Genomic DNA, 18,829 nt, shown 5'->3' with positions numbered 1-18,829 from the left:
GCTCCATATAATCAATGGATCAGCTTATTACAGGGTAACTTACAGAGTGGGATTGGGAGTGGGCAGATAATTTGGAGGCATTTGCAGATGCATTTCACACTGCCAAGGGGCCATTGGGATGGTCTTATAGGTAACCTAGGGTATGGGGGTAGATACTTGGAAACAGGACGTGCATCCCTAAGTCAAGATTAACCATCTTACGTTCCATCACTTCAATATGTTCTTCCTCTTGTTGTATTTTCTTTGACATAACGTCCTAAGTTGCAGAAGATGCCATCCAGACAGTCCCCTCTAGTGCCAGCGCCTCTTTAGTCTTCTCTAGTTCCCAGGTGAACTGTAATTCCTTTTCTGTGCTAATATTTAGAGTACATAACAGAGGCCATGCAACAGCTGCAATAGCTTGCTCACTTTTTTTTCACCCCACTTTCGCTTTGCTACCTCTTCAGTTAATACATCTAGTATGCCCTTTGGTGTTTTCAGGGTATCCCTCTACTCTTGCACCAACCTGAAGTGTTCCATAAATATAGCCAGATCACCCCACATGGAAATGGCTGGCCAGCCTGGGATTTCCCCCACAGACAACAAGTTTTCCCTGTTTGGCCCCTTCACCCATTCCTGTATTATTTTCAGTCTCCTGCCTGGCTTGCCAATTGTCCAAGGATGGAGGGAACGAAAAGTGCCCAGTGAACTGAGTAGGCATCTTGAGACCAAAAAACAAGGCAGGCAGCTCCATATAATCACTGGGTCAGTTTATTATAGGGTAACTTACTCACAGGGTAGTATTAGGATCTGGAGGACAACGATCAGGAAGCATTCGCAGCTACACTCCACACTGCCAAGGAGCCATTGGGACAATTTTATAGTTAACTTAGGGTATGGAGGTAGATGCTTGGAAACAGGACATACATTCCTAAGTCAGAATGAATGGTAACTAGCCTTGTGGGCACTGGGAGTACATCAGCAAATGTTATCATCATTGTTTGGGGACTAACAGAGCATAGAGGCCACAATATCTATTAATTACAAAGCTCTTTATGACGTAGAAGTGATTTACCGTACCCTGGGTAGGGTCAGCGGTATGACAGGAGAAACTGTAAGGGCCCAAAATAGCATCAGCTATGCTAACAGCCATACAGTGGGTCTAGGTGTGGTCAGCCTGATCCCTCCATTATAAAGTCTCCTGTGTGCCTAATTTTTTATTTGTAAAATGTGAATAAATTAAATATGCCCTCTCTACTTCAAGAAGTTTTGTGTGAAGGAAATGGTATCACAGGTTTGAAAGTACTTAGTTCTAAGGAGCCATAGTAGTCAGGCCAATTCTGGATTTTCTGCTACAGAGTCAGATCTGAAGAGCCTACCATTTCTCCAAGGCCCATGGTTTTCTTTCTGTTATATTACTAACCATCACTTGTTTGGGGTTTGGCTTTCAGCTGCAATGTTGTGGTGTAAATGGCACGAGTGATTGGATGGGCAGCGCACCAGCATCTTGCCCCTCAGACCCACAAGTTAAGGTAATTTATTTTTAGAAACTTTTCTGCTATTGGCCACTGTGGTTAAATTTTTAATTACCTTAGAAACTCCAGTCATACAGGACCTAGTCCTCCCAGCCAGAAACAGGAAACCTTAAACAAAAGAGAGACCAGGGAAACAACTCATATAACTAGACAAATAAGAAAAACAAACAAGAAAAAGAATAAGTTCATCTAGATTAGAGATGCCATGAAGAATCTTGCTACTCTAAAGTATTACATTAGAGGGGAAAATTTATGTGATAGTGGCAGAAGACTATGTCTAGATTTTTCTTGAGCAAGAATTAGGTCTTCTTATGGTTGAAGGTGAAATTGTAAGGTTGAAGCAGAAAAGCTTCTCTCTACCTGTTTCCCTGGTCTCCTTCCTTGGAGATGGCAGCATCCAACCCTTTAGCAGAATGCATCATAAGTGAAGGAGTGAGGAGTTGGGGAAGAGAGAGTTGACAGAACTTCTGACTAGACCCAGAGAAGAAGCCCAAATCAACTTTCAAATAGACTAAGTCCCTAAGGTCCTGTTACTCACTTGAGGTTGTTTGGAAATCTCTGGAATTTGGGAGGGTCTGTGAAGAAAGACTGGGACACCTACCAACCAGCAACTGCCCTGCAGCTTGGCAGGCCTATTATGTTTACTGGCTTTTGAAGCAGAAGCTGAAATGCAACCAGTCCTAGGATTGCATAGCCTATATTCCCATTTGTCAATCCCAAGACACTAATGAATATTCAAAAAACACAAAGACATATGTTGTTGACCTGCCTCTTAGGATCTAGTTTAACTCAGTGTGTAAAGATCTAAGACTTCTACTTTAGATGACACTGTAATGATAATAATACCAGAAAAGTCTCTAGTTTAATATTTTCTATTTTATGCCCATTTCTTCATCCATATAAAAATAATAAAAATATAATGCCTGGCCTAAGTCTCTTGGCATAAGGCAAAATACAAACTATCTTCCCAAATAAGCCTCCTGATAAAGTTGAGTAATATAGTAGCGTCATTTGTACTTGTAATTTTTTCTAGGGTTGCTATGTAAAAGCAAAACTGTGGTTTCACTCCAATTTCCTGTATATCGGAATCATCACTATCTGTGTATGTGTGATCCAGGTAAGAGCTTAACCAGAGGATTACTTTGAGGATTAAATGAGATGTCATGTAATTTTTAGAATGGTACCAGGTACAAAAATATGAGCTCCCCCAGTAAAGTAGAAAATGATGTTATTACCAGTTTAAGGCATACAGAAAATATGCTGTAAGATCTATCTGGTCAATTTATCCCTAAGAGAAATGAGTGTTTCATTGTCAAATTAAAAGCCACCAAGCAGAACCTTACTTTGGTCCCTCACAGAGCTGGTCTGGAAAAGCCTGTGATGAATAAAGCATTCCGCTTGAAAAATCGGCCTTGTGTGCTAAGCAGGAGTTGGTGATGAAAACTGTAGTCAATTTCCTCATTGCTTCTCTGCTTAGTTTGACAAGTCAGGGGTGAATGGGTGATAGTTTTTTGGGTTTTTTTATTATGTGATATTTCTACCATTTTTATACCCAAGTTTCTTGAGTATATCACAGATTAGCTAAGACCTAATCAGGAATCTCAGAGAGAAATGATTTTTCTCTACTTGAAAACCAAGGAGGCCTAAGGCAAGGGTAGAGATCACTCACTGCACAAAGTATTGACCTGTGCAGAGCTTGATTATACCGGCAGCAGGACTTCTGTGATTTATTAAGGAGACAAAAGATGTCCCAACACTTTATACTCTACTGTCTTGCCATCATTACCCCCACTTGTCTCCCCACTGCCATTCTAAAGCTAAAGGAGAAAACTCCTGAGAAAGAATTAGAAGTGAGAGTAGGAAGGGTAGTCTCAGTGTGATGGACAATTTCTTTTTCTCTGAGACTGATCCCAGGGACTGTGGGTGAGATGTTTCCACCTGTAAAGACCTCACACTTTCCCAACTGTTTCCTCAGGTATTGGGGATGTCCTTTGCACTGACGTTGAACTGCCAGATTGACAAAACCAGCCAGGTCCTAGGATTATGACCTGTGGCTGCCTTGTGTGGGAAAGACTTGTTTCATCACTGGAAATCCAAAACCACTTGTAACATGAAGCTCTAAATGACCACCTCCTGAACTGGTGTCTGTGTCCCCCTCCCACCTCTTCCCTGTTGAGTCCCTGTCTCATACAACCAGAGAAGAGGGTGTTGGTCAGGCACTTCCCATCTCAGATAGCAAGACAATCCTTTATCATTCATGGCAGCAGCCTTGTCACTCATTAATAACTGAGCATTTGTCAGACATGAAAGTCCAAGAGAACCTGTGGTACTAATGGCTCAAGATCAAAGGATGGGTCTGCAGCTTGAGTTTTTGCATCTTCCCATTGTCAAACAAGTCTCTGGTCTCTAAATCATGCCCAGTCCACTCTCCAAAGTCAACCAAGAAATAAGCTTAAGGGAGCTCTGGGTCCAGATTCACTGGATCATTGTCACAATCCTGTTTCCTTTTGACTGGGGGCCTTGGCTACAGGAATGACAGAGTACCCTTTCTCCAAATGTTAGGTTTCATTTCAATTTCTTTATTAAAGGGTCTTATTGATTCATCTAAGTCTTTCCAAAATAAACTATCCAATGACTCACACCCTGATTTCAGACAATCTCTTAGCCTTTGATTTACATAACTATGAAGGAATTCAGCAGGATAGGTATTTCTGGTTGTTTAGGTAATAATTACATTCAAAAGAGTTCTGGTGTTATTTCTCTTTCAGATAAGGTTTTGTTGATGTACTATTTTAATTCTTCAATAAATAAAATAGCTTATGCTCTGTCAATCACTACATTCTCATTCCTTTGTCTCAAATATAATTTCCATGACTCAACCTAATTGCCCTGCCAGCAAGTTAGGGATATTAGTTATCTACTGCTGCATAATGAATTACTCCAAAACTTGTTGCTGAGAACAATGAACATTTATTATCTGACAGTTTTTGTTGATCATGAATCTGGGAGCGGCTTTATTGGGTGATTATGGCTCGTGATCGCTCACATGACTACAATCAAGATGTCAGCTGCAGTCATCTCAAGTCTCAAATAGAAGAGGATACACTTCCAAGTTCTCATATGGCTCCTGATAGGCATCAATTCTTTGCCACATGCACCTTTCCATAGCACTGCCTTATGACATGGAAGCTGATTCTCCCCATAGCAAGGTATTCAAGAGACAGCATGAAATACAGCACCCAAAACAAGCCATACACTCCTTTTATAACCTAACTCAGAAGTGCCATCACATCAGTCCTGCTGTATACTATTCCTTAGAAGTAAGTTGAAAAGATCACACTCAAGGGGAGGAAATTACACAAGTGTGTAGATACTATGGGGTGGAGATCACTGGGGGCCATCTTAGAGGTGGTCAACTACACAATGTTTGTTGGGTCAGGAGAAGCTAAATTTAATTGTCTATATGTTAACCATACTTTGAAAGCAAAAGATCAGAGCACATCTAATACAGAGTCAAATGTAGAGAAGTTAAAGAAAGGGGTGACAGAATTGCTTTCTATTCTCAAAGATTTGTGTAGGATCTCCAACTTTCTTTTAGGAAAATTGGTCAAATTCATAGTAGTTTATAGGGAAATGTATATCTTTTGCACTTTCCTGAGGCAAAGGAGCAGAGGAGACATTCTCATGATTATCACAAGTATCAAACATGTCTCACATTCAACATGCACAAAATAAAACTTATTGTATCTTCCAAGCCTGTTTCTCTTCTTTGTTCCCCCATATCAGTGAGTGATAAGACCACCTTCTGGTTGCCATAGCCAGAAACCTGGGCTTTGTCCTAACTCTAGCCTGCCCTTCACTCCCAACATCCAGTCAGTCATAAAGGTCTAAGGATTCAGCTACAAAATACCTAATTCATCCACTCTCCCCATTTCATTTCTTACCTATATTCCTTCAGTTGTCTACTATCTGTTCTCCTAGTACCCACTATTGACCCCATCTAAGCTATTCTCCATACAGTAGCCAAAATAATATTTCTAAAACATAAATATAATCAGGAGACTTTCGAACCCTGGGTCAAGATGGCAGAGTAGGAGAAAGTGGAGTTTGCATCTCCTCACAGGTACAGCAGGGATGCATCAGAACAGTTCTCTCCGAGCACCTTCTAGGCATTGATGGGGAACCTTGGACACCTGGGGGATGGGGGGGGGGTCCCTGTGCAGCTGGGTGGGACATGGGAGGGAAGGAGAGAGGGAAGGAGGGAGGGAAGAGTGATGGAGACGGGAGAGGGCTGGCACCCCTAAGGGGAGGGGCTGGGGGAGAAGAGAGGTTTCAGCACTCAGGGGGACACACTAGTGGCAGGGGGATCAGCAGGGACAGGGGGGACCTTCAAGGGGCGGGGGGTCATAGGGCTGCCCTGCAAAGGTCTGTGGGGGTAGGGACGGGGTGGTGCCTGTGTGTGTGGTCTGTGCCAGGCCCCTACACACCCCAGCCTGGGTTGTGTGTCCCCTGGTGGGGAGAAGGGCTGGGTGCTGGACAGTGGGGTTTGGAGGGTGGACCCAGGGAGGGGACCACTGTGGGAGGTGGGGAGATGACCTGGGGTGGCAGGGGGGAAGTGTTCCACAGCCAGGAAGGTTGGTGGAGGAGGCCCAGGCCACCAGGAAAGTGGAGCGCAATTGTTGAGTGATGCACAGAGGGCAAGGCCACCATTGCAACACACTTCTCTGCCCACCAGCCTGGTCTCCTTGGGCAGTGGCAGGGGCACACACCTAAGCAGACTCAACCACCCCTCAAACCAGGGTTTCCCCCCACCACTGAGGCCCCAGCAAGCCTGCTAGGGTGCTGGGCCTGAGCCCTAACCTCATGGAGATCTCTTCAGGCCATATAGGTCCCATGCCTGAGCCCTGCCCCTGCTGAGGCCTCCTCTGGCTTCTCAGGTCCCAATGGACCCAAGTACAACACCCCCCAGGACTTCTGGGGGCTTCTTGGGTCCTGGTGGACCTGAGGACTGTCCCCCACAAAGCCTACAAAGGCTGCGCAGGTCCTGGTGGCCCACGTGCCGCCCCCGACAAAGCCCCTCCTAGGGCTGTGAGGGTCCAGGCAGGTCGAGCACCACCATTCTCCAAAGCCTCCTCAAGCCATGATGGCCCCTGTGGACACACCCATGGAAACCTGCCCCCAAGCTGGCTTGCATGAGCACATGTGCTCTGGGTCAGCTTCAGGAGCAGACACTGGTGAAAGAAACACATGCAGAGGTGGGGCTGACACAGAGGGTACAGATAGCTACCTAAAGGTGTTGGAGGGGGGTTGGATGTAGCTCACTGTGGGGGCAATGAAACTGATAGCAGACGCACCAGGGAATTTTAATTTTTTAATTAAAAAAAACTTTTTTTTCAAAACCAACTTTATTCATGACACATACTAAAAAAAACTCCCACCCCCTGGAAATGAGCTAAAAAAAAGCCAAAATCCACCTCCCACCTCCATGTCCCCACTTCCTCCCATTCCCTCCAAACAAAAGGGAAAAAAAGGCAAAGGAAAACACAGCAAAACAAAAAAACCCCCAAAACCCCCCAAAACAAGGTAGTGCATTTCCCCAGGGGAAAGGGGAAATTACACTGGAGCCGCTGGGAGCGGATAGGAGATCCTCTGGCTACAGAATCCTGCAAAGAAAGACAGACACTCAAAACAGAAAAAGAAACACAAAAGGAAACAAAATAGATCACCAGGCAATCTGGAGGGGCAGGGAGCCAGAAAAGAGGGGTGAGGTGGGTGGTAGACCTGGCAGGACAGGAACAGGCAGGAGGGGACTATGAAAGCTAGGGGGAAGATGGAGGGAAGGTAACAAGCAGAAGAGTTTGGTGTCCTTCCAGAGCCCTGGGTAAAAAAAACACCTCCTACCACCCATGCCCACCTACCCTTGAGCAGCCCGCAAGGGGGCAAAGGGGGACAGGGAAACAGGGGGAGCAGCTTGTGTGGTTGAGACGTGTCCATGGCGAATCCCCAGAGTGAATGAGCAGCCCCCTGCCCCACTCCCTGGGCCTTCCCTTACTCCCCAAAGCAGGTCCCTCCTCAGCAGTTAGAGTTATGGGATTCTCCCCCCTTCCACAGTATTTTTTTTTTTTTTTTTGCGGTACGCAGGCCTCTCACTGTTGTGGCCTCTCCTATTGTGGAGCACAGGCTCCGGATGCGCAGGCTCAGCGGCCATGGCTCACGGGCCCAGCCGCTCCACGGCATGTGGGATCCTCCCGGACCAGGGCACGAACCTGTGTCCCCTGCATCAGCAGGCAGACTCTCAACCACTGTGCCACCAGGGAAGCCCCATCTTTTTTTTTTTTATTTTTTTTTCTATCAAGGTCATCTTCTGCTTTTCTTTTTTTTCTTAATTCTTTTTTTTCCCTTCTTTTCTCTTTTTTTCCTCTCTCTCCTCCTAATACACACTTTTTTTAGTAAGGGGAATACCATGATGTCACTCTAGCCCTGCCCCTGTAGACATGACCCCAGGGCCTGCTGTTAAAACCACTGCAGAATCGAGAGCGGGAACTGCTGTAGTTGGTGGTCCGGGCACGGTATCAGGCTCGTGGGAAACCCCGGTCTGTTGTGCTGATGCCTGGTCTGTTGGTTTGTTTTGGGATCACCTTGATTTGTCTTCCTCTAAATAGGGACTCATCTAAGGCCAAGGAAGTCCTCACTGACTCTTTGTCTGAGAACTCTATATATGCAAACCCTTTGGGATGGCCACTAAATTTGTCACATAGTATAGTAACACAGTTGACTGAACCACAGCCATGAAAGTGTGCTTCCAGCTCTTCTGCTGTTGCACCATAGTCCACATTGCCAACATAGATGGAACGGGAATCAGCCTCCATCTTCTCCTCAGTGGACATGATCACTGGGCCAGCATTGTCTGCAGGTAGACTCATATTCATCTGCTTCTCTACCTCGTTCTGTAGCTCCTTTAGCTTCTCAGTTTCTTCCTCCATCTCCCTGACTCAAGCCTTGATCACTTCCAGCTCTGGGTCCTCAATGGCGCCATCCCTCAAGTCACCCTCGACCAGTCCCGGCTTCTCCTCCTCCTGGCTGCTGGGGGCTCCCGAGCCAGGCCCAGGGCCCGGAGCTCCCAGGGGGGCATGGGGCCAGGGCGGCTCCTCTTCGGGCTTGGGCTCTGGCTCAGGCTCCAGCAGCAGATCCTCAGGCTCCAGTTCCTCAGACTTCAAGCCGTTCCCGTAGTACCCTGTGCCCCCCGGGACCCCCTCCCTGGCCTCCCCACCAGCCCCGGGCACAAGATGGTGCCACCGCTCCAGCCCAGAGTCCCAACCGCCCGCAGCCTCCACTGCTGCTGCCACCGCCACCACCACCACCATCACCCTAAAGTTAAAAAAAATTTTTTGGCTGCTGTGTTTTGTTGTTTCATTTTTATTTTTATTTTTCCTAATATATTTTTTATTTTTCTAATTTTATTTTATTTTTTATTCTTTGTTATTGTTCTGCTCTTTTTTGCTTGTTGTCTTTTTTTGTTTCTTTTTGCTGCACCTCATGGCTTGTGGGATCTTAGTTTCCAGGCTGGAGGTTGAGCCTGAGCCCCTGTGGTGGCAGCATTGAACTAACAGAGAACTTCAGACACCAGGGAACATTAATCTCTGTGAGCTCTCACAGAGATCCTCACCTTGGCACCAAGACCCAGCTCCACCCAACTGCCTGCAAACTCCAGTGTTGGATGCCACAAGCCAAACAAGCAGCAAGACAGGAACATAACCCCACCCAACAATAAAAATGAGATGACAGAGAAATATGTTACAGATAGAGGAGCAAGGCAAAAGCCTGCAAGACCAAATAAATGAAGAGGAAATAGGCAATTTACTTGAAAAAGAATTCAGAGTAATGATAGTAAACATGATCCAAAATCTCAGATATAGAATGGAGGCATGGGTCTAGAAAATACAAGAAATGTTTAACAAGGACCTAGAAGAACTAAAGAACAAACAATCAGTGATGAACAACACAATAATTGAAATGAAAAATACACTAGAGGGAATGAATAGCAGAATAATTGAGAGAGAAGAATGAATGAGTGAGCTGGAAGACAGAATGGTGGAAATAACTGTCTAGGAGCAGAAAAAAGAAAAAAGAATGAAAAGAAATGAGGACAGTCACAGAGACTTCTGCAACAACATTAAATGCACCAACATTCAAATTATAGGGGTCCCAGAAGAAGAAGAAAGAGAGAAAAGACCTGAGAAAATACTTGAAGAGATTATATTCGAAAACTTCCTTAACATAGGAAAGGAAATAGCCACCCAAGTCCAGGAAGGGTAGAGAATCCCACACAGGATAAATCCAGGGAGAAACATGTCGAGACACCGATTAATCAAACTAACAAAAATTAAATTCAAAGAAATATTAAAAGCAGCAAGGGAAAAGCAACAAATAACAGACAAGAGAAACCCCATAAGGTTATCAACTGATTTTTCAGCAGAAATTCTTCAGTCCAGAATAGAGTGGCAGGATGTATTTAAAGTGATGAAAGGGAAGAAACTACAACCAAGATTACTCTACCCAGCAAGGATCTCATTCAGATTCGACAGAGAAATAAAAAGCTTTATAGACAAGCAAAAGCTAAGAGAATTCAGCACCACAAAACTAGCTATACAACAAATGCTAAAGGATCTTCTCTAAGTGGGAAACACAAGAGAAGAAAAGGACTTACAAAAACAAACCCAAAACAATTAGGAAAATTGTACTAGGAACATACATATTGATAATTACCTTAAATGTGAATGGATTAAATGCTCCAACCAAAAGACACAGACTCCCTGAATGGATACAAACACAGGACCTGTATATATGCTGTGTACAAGAGTCCCACTTCAGACCTAAGGACACATACAGACTGAAAGTGAAGGGATGGAAAAAGATATTCCATGCAAATAGAAATCAAAAGAAAGCTGGAGTAACAATACTCATATCAGGCAAAAGAGGCTTTAAAATAAAGACTATTACAAGAGACAAAGAAGGACACTACATAATGATCAAGGGATCAATCCAAGAAGAAAATATAGCAATTTTAAATATATATGCTCCCAACATAGGAGCACCTCAATACATAAGGCAACTGCTAGCAGCTATAAAAGAGGAGATTGACAGTAACACAATAATAGTGGGGGACTTTAACACCTCACTTACACCAATGGACAGATCATCTGAACAGAATATGAATAAGGAAACACAAGCTTTAAATGACACAATAGACCAGATAGATTTAATTGATATTTATGGGCCATTCCATCCAAAAACAGCAGATTACACTTTCTTCTCAAGTGCACACAGACCATTCTCCAGGATAGATCACACCTTGGGTCACAAATCCAGCCTCAGTAAATTTAAGAAAATTGAAATCTTATCAAGCATCTTTACTGACCACAATGCTATGAGATTAGAAATCAATTACAGGGAGGAAAAAATGCTTAAAAAACACAAACACTTGGAGGCTAAACAATACGTTACTAACTAACCAAGAGATCACTGAAGAAATCAAAGAGGAAACAAAAAATACCTAGAGACAAATGACAAAAAAACCACAACCATCCAAAACCTCTGGGATGCAGCAAAAGCAGTCCTAAGAGGGAAGTCTATAGCAATACAATGCTACCTCAAGATATGAGAAAAATCTCAAATAAACAATCTAACCTTACACCTAAAGGAACTAGAGAAAGAAGAAAAAACAAAACCCAAAGTTAGTAGAAGGAAAGAAATCATAAAAATTAGGAGAGAGGGGCTTCCCTGGTGGCGCAGTGGTTGAGAGTCCACCTGCCGATGCAGGGGACGCGGGTTCGTGCCCCGGTCCGGGAAGATCCCACATGCCGCGGAGCGGCTGGGCCCGTGAGCCATGGCCGCTGAGCCTGCGCGTCCGGAGCCTGTGCTCCGCAACGGGAGAGGCCGCAACAGCAATAAATGAAATAGAAACAAAGGAAGCAATAGCAAAGATCAATGAAACTAAAAGCTGGTTCTTTGAGAAGATAAACAAAATTTATAAACCTTTAACAAGACTCATCAAGAAAAAAAAGGGAGAAGACTCAGAAAAATAGAATTAGAAATGAAAAAGAAGTAACAATTGACACTGCAGAAATACAAAGGCTCATGAGAGATTACTACAAGCAACTATATGCCAATAAAATGGACAACCTGGAAGAAATGGAAAAATTCACAGAAAAACACAAACTTCCAAGACTGAACCAGGAAGAAATAGAAAATATAAACAGACCAATCACAAGCACTGAAATTGAGACTGTGATTAAAAATCTTCCAGCAAACAAAAGCCCAGGAACAGATGGCTTCACAGGAGAATTCTATCAAACATTTAGAGAAGACCTAGCACCTATCCTTCTCAAACTCTTCCAAAATATAGCAGAGGGAGGAACACTCCCAAACTCAAACTATGAGGCCACCGTCACCCTGATACCAAAACCAGACAAAGATACTACAAAAAAAGAAAATTACAGACCAATATCACTGATGAATATAGATGCAAAAATCCTCAACAAAATACTAGCAAACAGAATCCAGCAGCACATTAAAAGGATCATACACCATGATCAAGTAGGGTTTATCCCAGGAATGCAAGGATTCTTCACTATATGCAAATCAAACAATGTATACACCATATTAACAAATTGAAGGATAAAAACCATATGATAATCTCAATAGATGCAGAAAAACTTTTGACAAAATTCAACACCCATTTATGATAAAAACTCACCAGAAAGTGGGCATAGTGGGAACCTACCTCAACATAATAAAGGCCATATACAACAAACCCACAGCAAACATCATTCTCAATGGTGAAAAATTGAAAGCATTTCCTCTAAGGTCAGGAACAAGACAAGTATGTCCACTCTTGACACTGTTATTCAACATAGTTTTGGAAACCCTAGCCATGGCAAACAGAGAAGAAAAAGAAATAAAAGGAATACAAATTGGAAAAGAAGTAAAATGTCACTGTTTGCAGATGACATGATACTATACATAGAAAATCCTAATGATGCCACCGAAAACTACTGATGCTAGTCAATGAATTTGGTTAAGTTGCAGGATACAAAATTAATGCACAGAAATCTCTTGCATTCCTATACACTAGCAATGAATTAGCAGAAATATAAATCAAGGAAACAATCCCATTTACCATTGCAACAAAAAGAGTAAAATAGCTAGGAATAAAATTACCTAAGGAGGCAAAAGACCTGTATGCAGAAAACTATAAGATACTGCTGAAAGAAATCAAAAATGACACAAACAGATGGAGAGATATACGATGTTCTTAGATTGGAAGAAACAAGTTTGTCAAAATGATTATATTACCCAAAGCAGTCTACAGATTCAATGCAATCCCTATCAAATTACCAATGGTATTTTTCACAGAACCAGAACAAAAAATTTTACAATTTGTATGGAAACACAAAAGACCCCAAATAGCCAAAGCAATCTTGAGAAAAACACAAAACAGAACAAAACAAACAAACAAACATGGCGGTGAAGGAATCAGACTCCTCGACTTAAGACAATAATACAAAGCTACAGTAATCAAGACAGTATGGTACTGGCACAAAAACAGAAATATAGATCAATGGAACAGGATAGAAAGCCCAGAGAGAAACCAACGCACATATGGTTACCTTATCTTTGACAAAGGAGGCAGGAATATACAGTGGAGAAAAGACAGCCTCTACAATAAGTGGTGCTGGGAAAACTGGACAGCTACATGTAAAAGAATGAAATTAGGACACTCTCTAACACCATACACAAAAATAAACCCAAAATGGATTAAAGACATAAAGGTAAGACCAGACACTACAGAACTCTTAGAGGAAAACATAGGCAGAACATTCTTTGACATAAATTACAAGATCTTTTTGACCACCTCCTAGAATAATGAAAATAAAAACAATAATAAACAAATGGGACCTAATGAAACTTAAAATCTTTTGCACAGCAAAGGAAACCATAAATGAGATGAAAAAACAACCCTCAGAATGAGAGAAAGTATATGCAAACGAAGCAGCTGTGAAGGGATTAATGTCCAAAATATACAAATAACACATGCAGCTCAATATCAAATAAACAAACAACCCAATCAAAAATTGTGTGGAAGTGCTAAACAGACATTTCTCCAAAGAAGACATACAGATGGCCAAGAGGCACATGAAAAGATTCTCAACATCACTAATTATTAGAGAAATGCAAATCACAACTACAATGAAGTATCACCTCACACCGGTCAAAATGGCCATCATCAAAAATTCTACAAACAATAAGTGCTGGAGAGGGTGTGGAGAAAGGGAAGCCTCTTACACTGTTGGTGGGAATGCAAACTGATACAGCCACTATGGAGAACAGTATGGAGGTTCCTTAAAAATCTAAAAATAGAACTGCCATATGACCCAGCAATCCCACTCCTGGGTGTATACCCAGAGAAAACCATAATTCCAAAAGATGCATGCACCCCAATATTCATTGCAGCTCTATTTACAATTGCCAGGACATGGAAGCAACCTAAATATCCATCAACAGTGGAATGGATAAAGAAGTTGTGGTACATATATACAATGGAATATTTTTCAGCCATAAAAAGGAATAAAATTGTGCCATATGCAGAGACATGGATGGACCTAGATACTGTCATACAGGGTGAAGTAAGTCAGCAAGAGAAAAACAAATATCGTATTAACACATATATGTGGAATTTAGAAAAATAGTAAAGATGAACCTATTTGCAAAGCAGAAATAGAGACAGAGACATAAAGAACAAACCTATGGACACCAAGGGAGGAAAGGGTGGGGGGGGGTGGGATAAATTTGGAGATTGGGATTGATATGTATACACTACTATGTATAAAATAGATAACTAATGAGAACCTCCCATATAGCACAGGGGAAAAGAAAAAGAAGATACAATCTGTTTGTTAGACATATTTTAAGGTAACCTTAAAAATGCATTCTAATATACACTAGGTGTAGACAAATACTGTTTGATTCCACTTATACGAGGTACCTATAATAGTCAAATTCATAGAGTCAGAAAGTACATTGAAAGATGTCAGGGGCCAAGGGGTGAGAGGTGGGTTGGGGAGGGGGAATGGGGATTTAGTGTTTAATGAGGACAAAGTTTCAGTTTAGGAAGTTGAAAAATTCTGGAGATGAATGATGGTGAGATTTGCACAACAATGTGAATGTACTTAGTGTCACTGAACAGTACAGTTAAATATGGTTAAAATCATGTGTTTTATATTATGTGACTTTTACCACAATTAAAAAAATACTTAAAAAAAATCAGGAGACTTTCCTGCTTGAAACCCTTCAATAACTATGTTTCTCTTAGAATAAAGTCCAGATTCCTTATTATGCCTACCAGGCTGTACATGATATGCTTTACTCTTAGGTCTTCAACCTCAACCTCTGCCATTACCACTCTTTTATTCTATGCTTTAGTTGTGTTAAAATTTATTTAGTTGCTCTAAGCTTTATCAGTACTAAACTTTTCCCACTCATCCACTGATACCATTTGTCTGGACAATTCTTACCCTCTGCTTTCTCTAAAAAAGCTTTCCTTAATACTGTAAAGTTTAATATTGAAATTGAGCAGAACCCTGAGGGGTTCCTGGGCACAAAAGCCTTTCTGTCTCCTGTTTCTTGACTCTGCCTCCATGACCTTCCGTGAGTTCCAAAGGGCAGATTCCAACAGTTGCTAACCTGGGAAAGGAAGGGATGCAAAGACAAGGGAGGGGCAGCCAGGGAACAATAGTGCAGCCTTAAGGCATGGTCCTGGTTCCACCTCAAGGGATGCACATAACAATGTCTTTAAGCTCTTTAACATGCCATTATTCTTCATACCAGAGAAAGACCTCCTGAGGCTACATTAAAGGAACCAGAGAAACTCATCAAGAAGATTACCTGAGATCAGATTAGAGGAGTAGAGGCCCTGCATACACACTAATCTTATCAGCAACCTCACCCTTGAACCATTGCTATAAAACTCCTCATCAAATCCTCCCCTGTTGGAACACATATTTGTTGGGGCAGGAGCTCACTGTGTCCACTTTTGCCTGGCAAAGCAATAAAGCTATTCTTTTCTACTTCAACCAAAACTCTGTCTCCAAGATTCGATTTGGCACTGGTGCACAGAGGCTGAGCTTTCAGCATCAATATCTATTGAGGTTTTATCAAGTATGAGACAGTGTGCTAAGAACTTTACATACATATTCCTATTTAAATCTTGACAAAATGTCTCTTGTGTTTACCTCCATAACACACTCATAGAAATTCCATAGTTCTTATCACATTTTTTTATCAACTATTTGTCTATATTAATTATATTGACCTGATCACATTAGAAAAAGAGAGGGGAAATGTAAAAATTAACTATAAATAAAAATTGGTCCATAACCACAGATATAGTTAAAATTTTACAGCCCTTGAGAGAATATGGTAAAAAAAAATTAGGCCAATCAATTTTTTAAATGTAGGTGGTGGAGATAATTTTCCAAAATAATAGAAATCATCCAAATTGATTAAAAAAGAAAAAGAGGATTTCTGTTTCTGATAAGACAACAGACAATATTACTAGACTAAACTTCTTATTTTAAATAACTAAGATGCTAGATAAAAACTTTAAAATGTTTTATTAAGAGCACTGTTGAATGCTTGCTTTGGCAGCACACATGCTAAAATTGGAATGATACAGAGAAGATTAGCCTGGCCCCTGCACAAGGATAATACACAAATTTGTGAAGCATTCCATATTAAAAAAAAAAAAAAAAGCACTTTTGAGCAGCAAAGAAAGTAAGAAATTCTCAATCCAGGGATATAGTGATGGTGTGAACCAGATAGGTAAAAGGAATTTGAGGGCCTTTGCTAAACTAGGTAAACTTGGGTATCAGTTTTCGTAGTCTCATGGCACATGGAGTACAGGAGGAAAATTTTGTGATCTGCTCAAAATGGGGAGTATAAGAAGAGATTTTTCCCCCTTTAAGTCAAAGACCCCAAAGTGTTTCACCTTAGTGTAAGAGAGAACTAGAAATACTGCTCACTTTCACCAAAGATTACATGAAAATCTGTCTGAAACTTGGCAGTTTAGCAGAGGAAAGCAACAGCCTTAAAAAACTGAATTCATAATCTGGCTTAAGGTGTGAGATTAAATGTGCACTTAAGGTGCAAATTTATAGTGTCTGAATCATTCTTAAACTCTCAAACTAAAATTTTAATGTAGTTCCAAATAAAATGTTATCCTTAGCTCTGGCAGAAACAAAATGCACACACTTTCTGAAGGAACCCACATAATACCAGGTCTCCATGAACTTTTAAAAGCAAATTTTCAATGAAATTGAACTACTCAGACAAAATTCACTAAACATATGAGAAAACAAGGCACTCTTAACCAAGAGAAACAACAAAATAGGAAAGGATGCATGAAACTCCAGATATTGCAGTAACTTGACACAAAATATAGATAGTCATGTTTTCATATATTTACAAAAATTAAGGACTGGTTTTCAAAATGTGCAGAGAAGAATCTAAAAGACTAAGCATTTTGAATAATGAAAATTTAATAATTGAAAATTTAAAAAGATAAATGAATACATTTAACAGCAGATTTGATTCAACTAAAGATAGATTAATAAACAGGAAGATTTATACAAGTAGATTAATCAGAATGTAGCTGCAGTGTGTTAAATTGTGTCCCCAAAAAAGATATGTTCAAATCCTTGGCACTGGGACTTCCCTGGTGGCTCAGTGGTAAAGAATATGCCTTAAAATGCAGGGGACATGGGTTCAATCCCTGGTCAGGGAACTAAGATCGCACATTCCATGAGGCAACTAAGCCCACGTGCCACGACCTCTGAGCTTGCACACCTCAACTAGAGAGCCTGTGTGCCACAAACTACAGAGCCCGCATGCTCTGGAACCCGTGCACCACTACAGAGCCAACGCACCCTGGAGCCTGCGCACCACAACTAGAGAAGAGAAAACCCACACGCCACAACTAGAGAGAAGCCAATGTGCTGCAATGAAAGATCCTGCATGCCTCAGTGAAGATCCCATGCACTGCAACTAAGACCCAATGCAGCCAAAAATAAATAAATTAATAAATAAATAATAAATAAATCTTTTAAAAAACCCTTGGCACCTATGAATATGAACTTATTGAGAAATAGGGTTTTTGCAGATGTGATTAAGTTAATAATCTTGAGATGAGTTCATCCTAAATTTAGGGTGGGCTCTAAATCTAATGTCTGTTGTCTCTATAAGAGAAAGGAGAGGAAGATTTGAAACACAGATACAGATGAGAAGACCCATAAGGAAAGACCATGTAAAGTCAGAGGCAGGGAATGGAGTGATGGGTCTACAAGCCAAGGAACACCAAGAATTGCCAACAACCACAAGAAGTAAGAGAGTGACATGGAACAGATTCTTCCCCAGAGCATCCAGAAGGAGCAAACCCTGAAGACACCTTGATTTTGGACTTCTAGCCTTCAGAACCATGAGAGAATAAATTTCTGTGGTTTGAAGGCACCAAATTTACGGTAATTTGTTCCAGCAGCTCTAGCAAATGAACACAGTATCACACAGAAAGAGTGAAAAATATTAAAGTGAAGTTAAGAAATGATGAGGACTGAATTAGAGAGTCTAATGTAAATGTAACTGGAGTTCCAGAGAGAGGAGATACAAAGCATGGTAGACACAATACTTGAAGTGATAACAGCTGAGAGTATTCCAGAAATGATGAAAATACAATTAATAAATAAGAAGTCCAATGAATTATTTTCATTAGGGAAAACAGAAACTCACGCCTAGACATAGCATGATGACGCCCAGTAAAAATAAAGAATTTTAAAACAACCATAGAAGTTGTGGTTCTAGTAATGGGCAAACAGAAGTATAATATTAGAACACCAAAGTTGCCTATGCCCAAAGGCATGAACTAATGCTACAAGTACTTGCATTTTGATATTTTGGGGGTGGGGAAAAAGTCTTGTGGGAGACCTTTATATTGAACCACACCCTCAGTCATAACAAAAGAGAGGTTGACCCACTATATTTCCTTCAAACTCTGATTAATTGTGGAATGGACTGCTGTGGTTTTGAACCAAGTAGGAAAGGAAAAAGAACAGGAAAAGCAAAAAGAAACATACTTGTGTGGTTATAACAGCAGACCAAGTCTCCCATGTTGTTGCACACTAGGTAAGCAAGGTCTAGGTGGACTAATGACTCATAGAACTTAAATTTGGTTTGAAGTTGTCCCAAATAAACATGCTCAGAGACCT

General features: G+C 41.3%; 1 protein-coding gene, 1 non-coding gene and 1 pseudogene across 3 annotated transcripts in view; 2 read left to right on the top strand and 1 right to left on the bottom strand.

Moving 5' to 3' along the window:
• The window catches only part of CD53 (CD53 molecule), a 32,209-nt gene extending 27,864 nt beyond the window's left edge, over positions 1-4,345 (top strand). For both annotated transcript variants that reach the window (XM_022584102.3, XM_022584101.3), the window contains 3 exons: positions 1,431-1,511; positions 2,548-2,631; positions 3,490-4,345. In XM_022584102.3, the coding sequence (XP_022439810.1) occupies positions 1,431-1,511; positions 2,548-2,631; positions 3,490-3,561 (237 nt within the window). In that variant the 3' untranslated portion in view covers positions 3,562-4,345. The remainder of the gene's footprint in view (positions 1-1,430; positions 1,512-2,547; positions 2,632-3,489) is intronic.
• A 2,204-nt stretch (positions 4,346-6,549) lies between these two features.
• LOC111179888 (polyadenylate-binding protein 2 pseudogene) lies at positions 6,550-9,023 on the bottom strand (annotated as a pseudogene).
• Positions 9,024-16,204: 7,181 nt separating this feature from the next.
• LOC115801890 (U6 spliceosomal RNA) lies at positions 16,205-16,311 on the top strand. The gene has a single exon (XR_004022248.2). It is a non-coding gene; the product is annotated as a U6 spliceosomal RNA (small nuclear RNA).
• Positions 16,312-18,829: the final 2,518 nt, after the last annotated feature.

This window comes from Delphinapterus leucas, chromosome 1, assembly GCF_059928025.1.
Source record: "Delphinapterus leucas isolate spDelLeu-1000000601 "Yukka" chromosome 1, BTC_Dleu_Yukka2, whole genome shotgun sequence".
NCBI lineage: Eukaryota > Metazoa > Chordata > Mammalia > Artiodactyla > Monodontidae > Delphinapterus > Delphinapterus leucas.
This window is presented reverse-complemented; position numbering and strand designations above follow the sequence as displayed.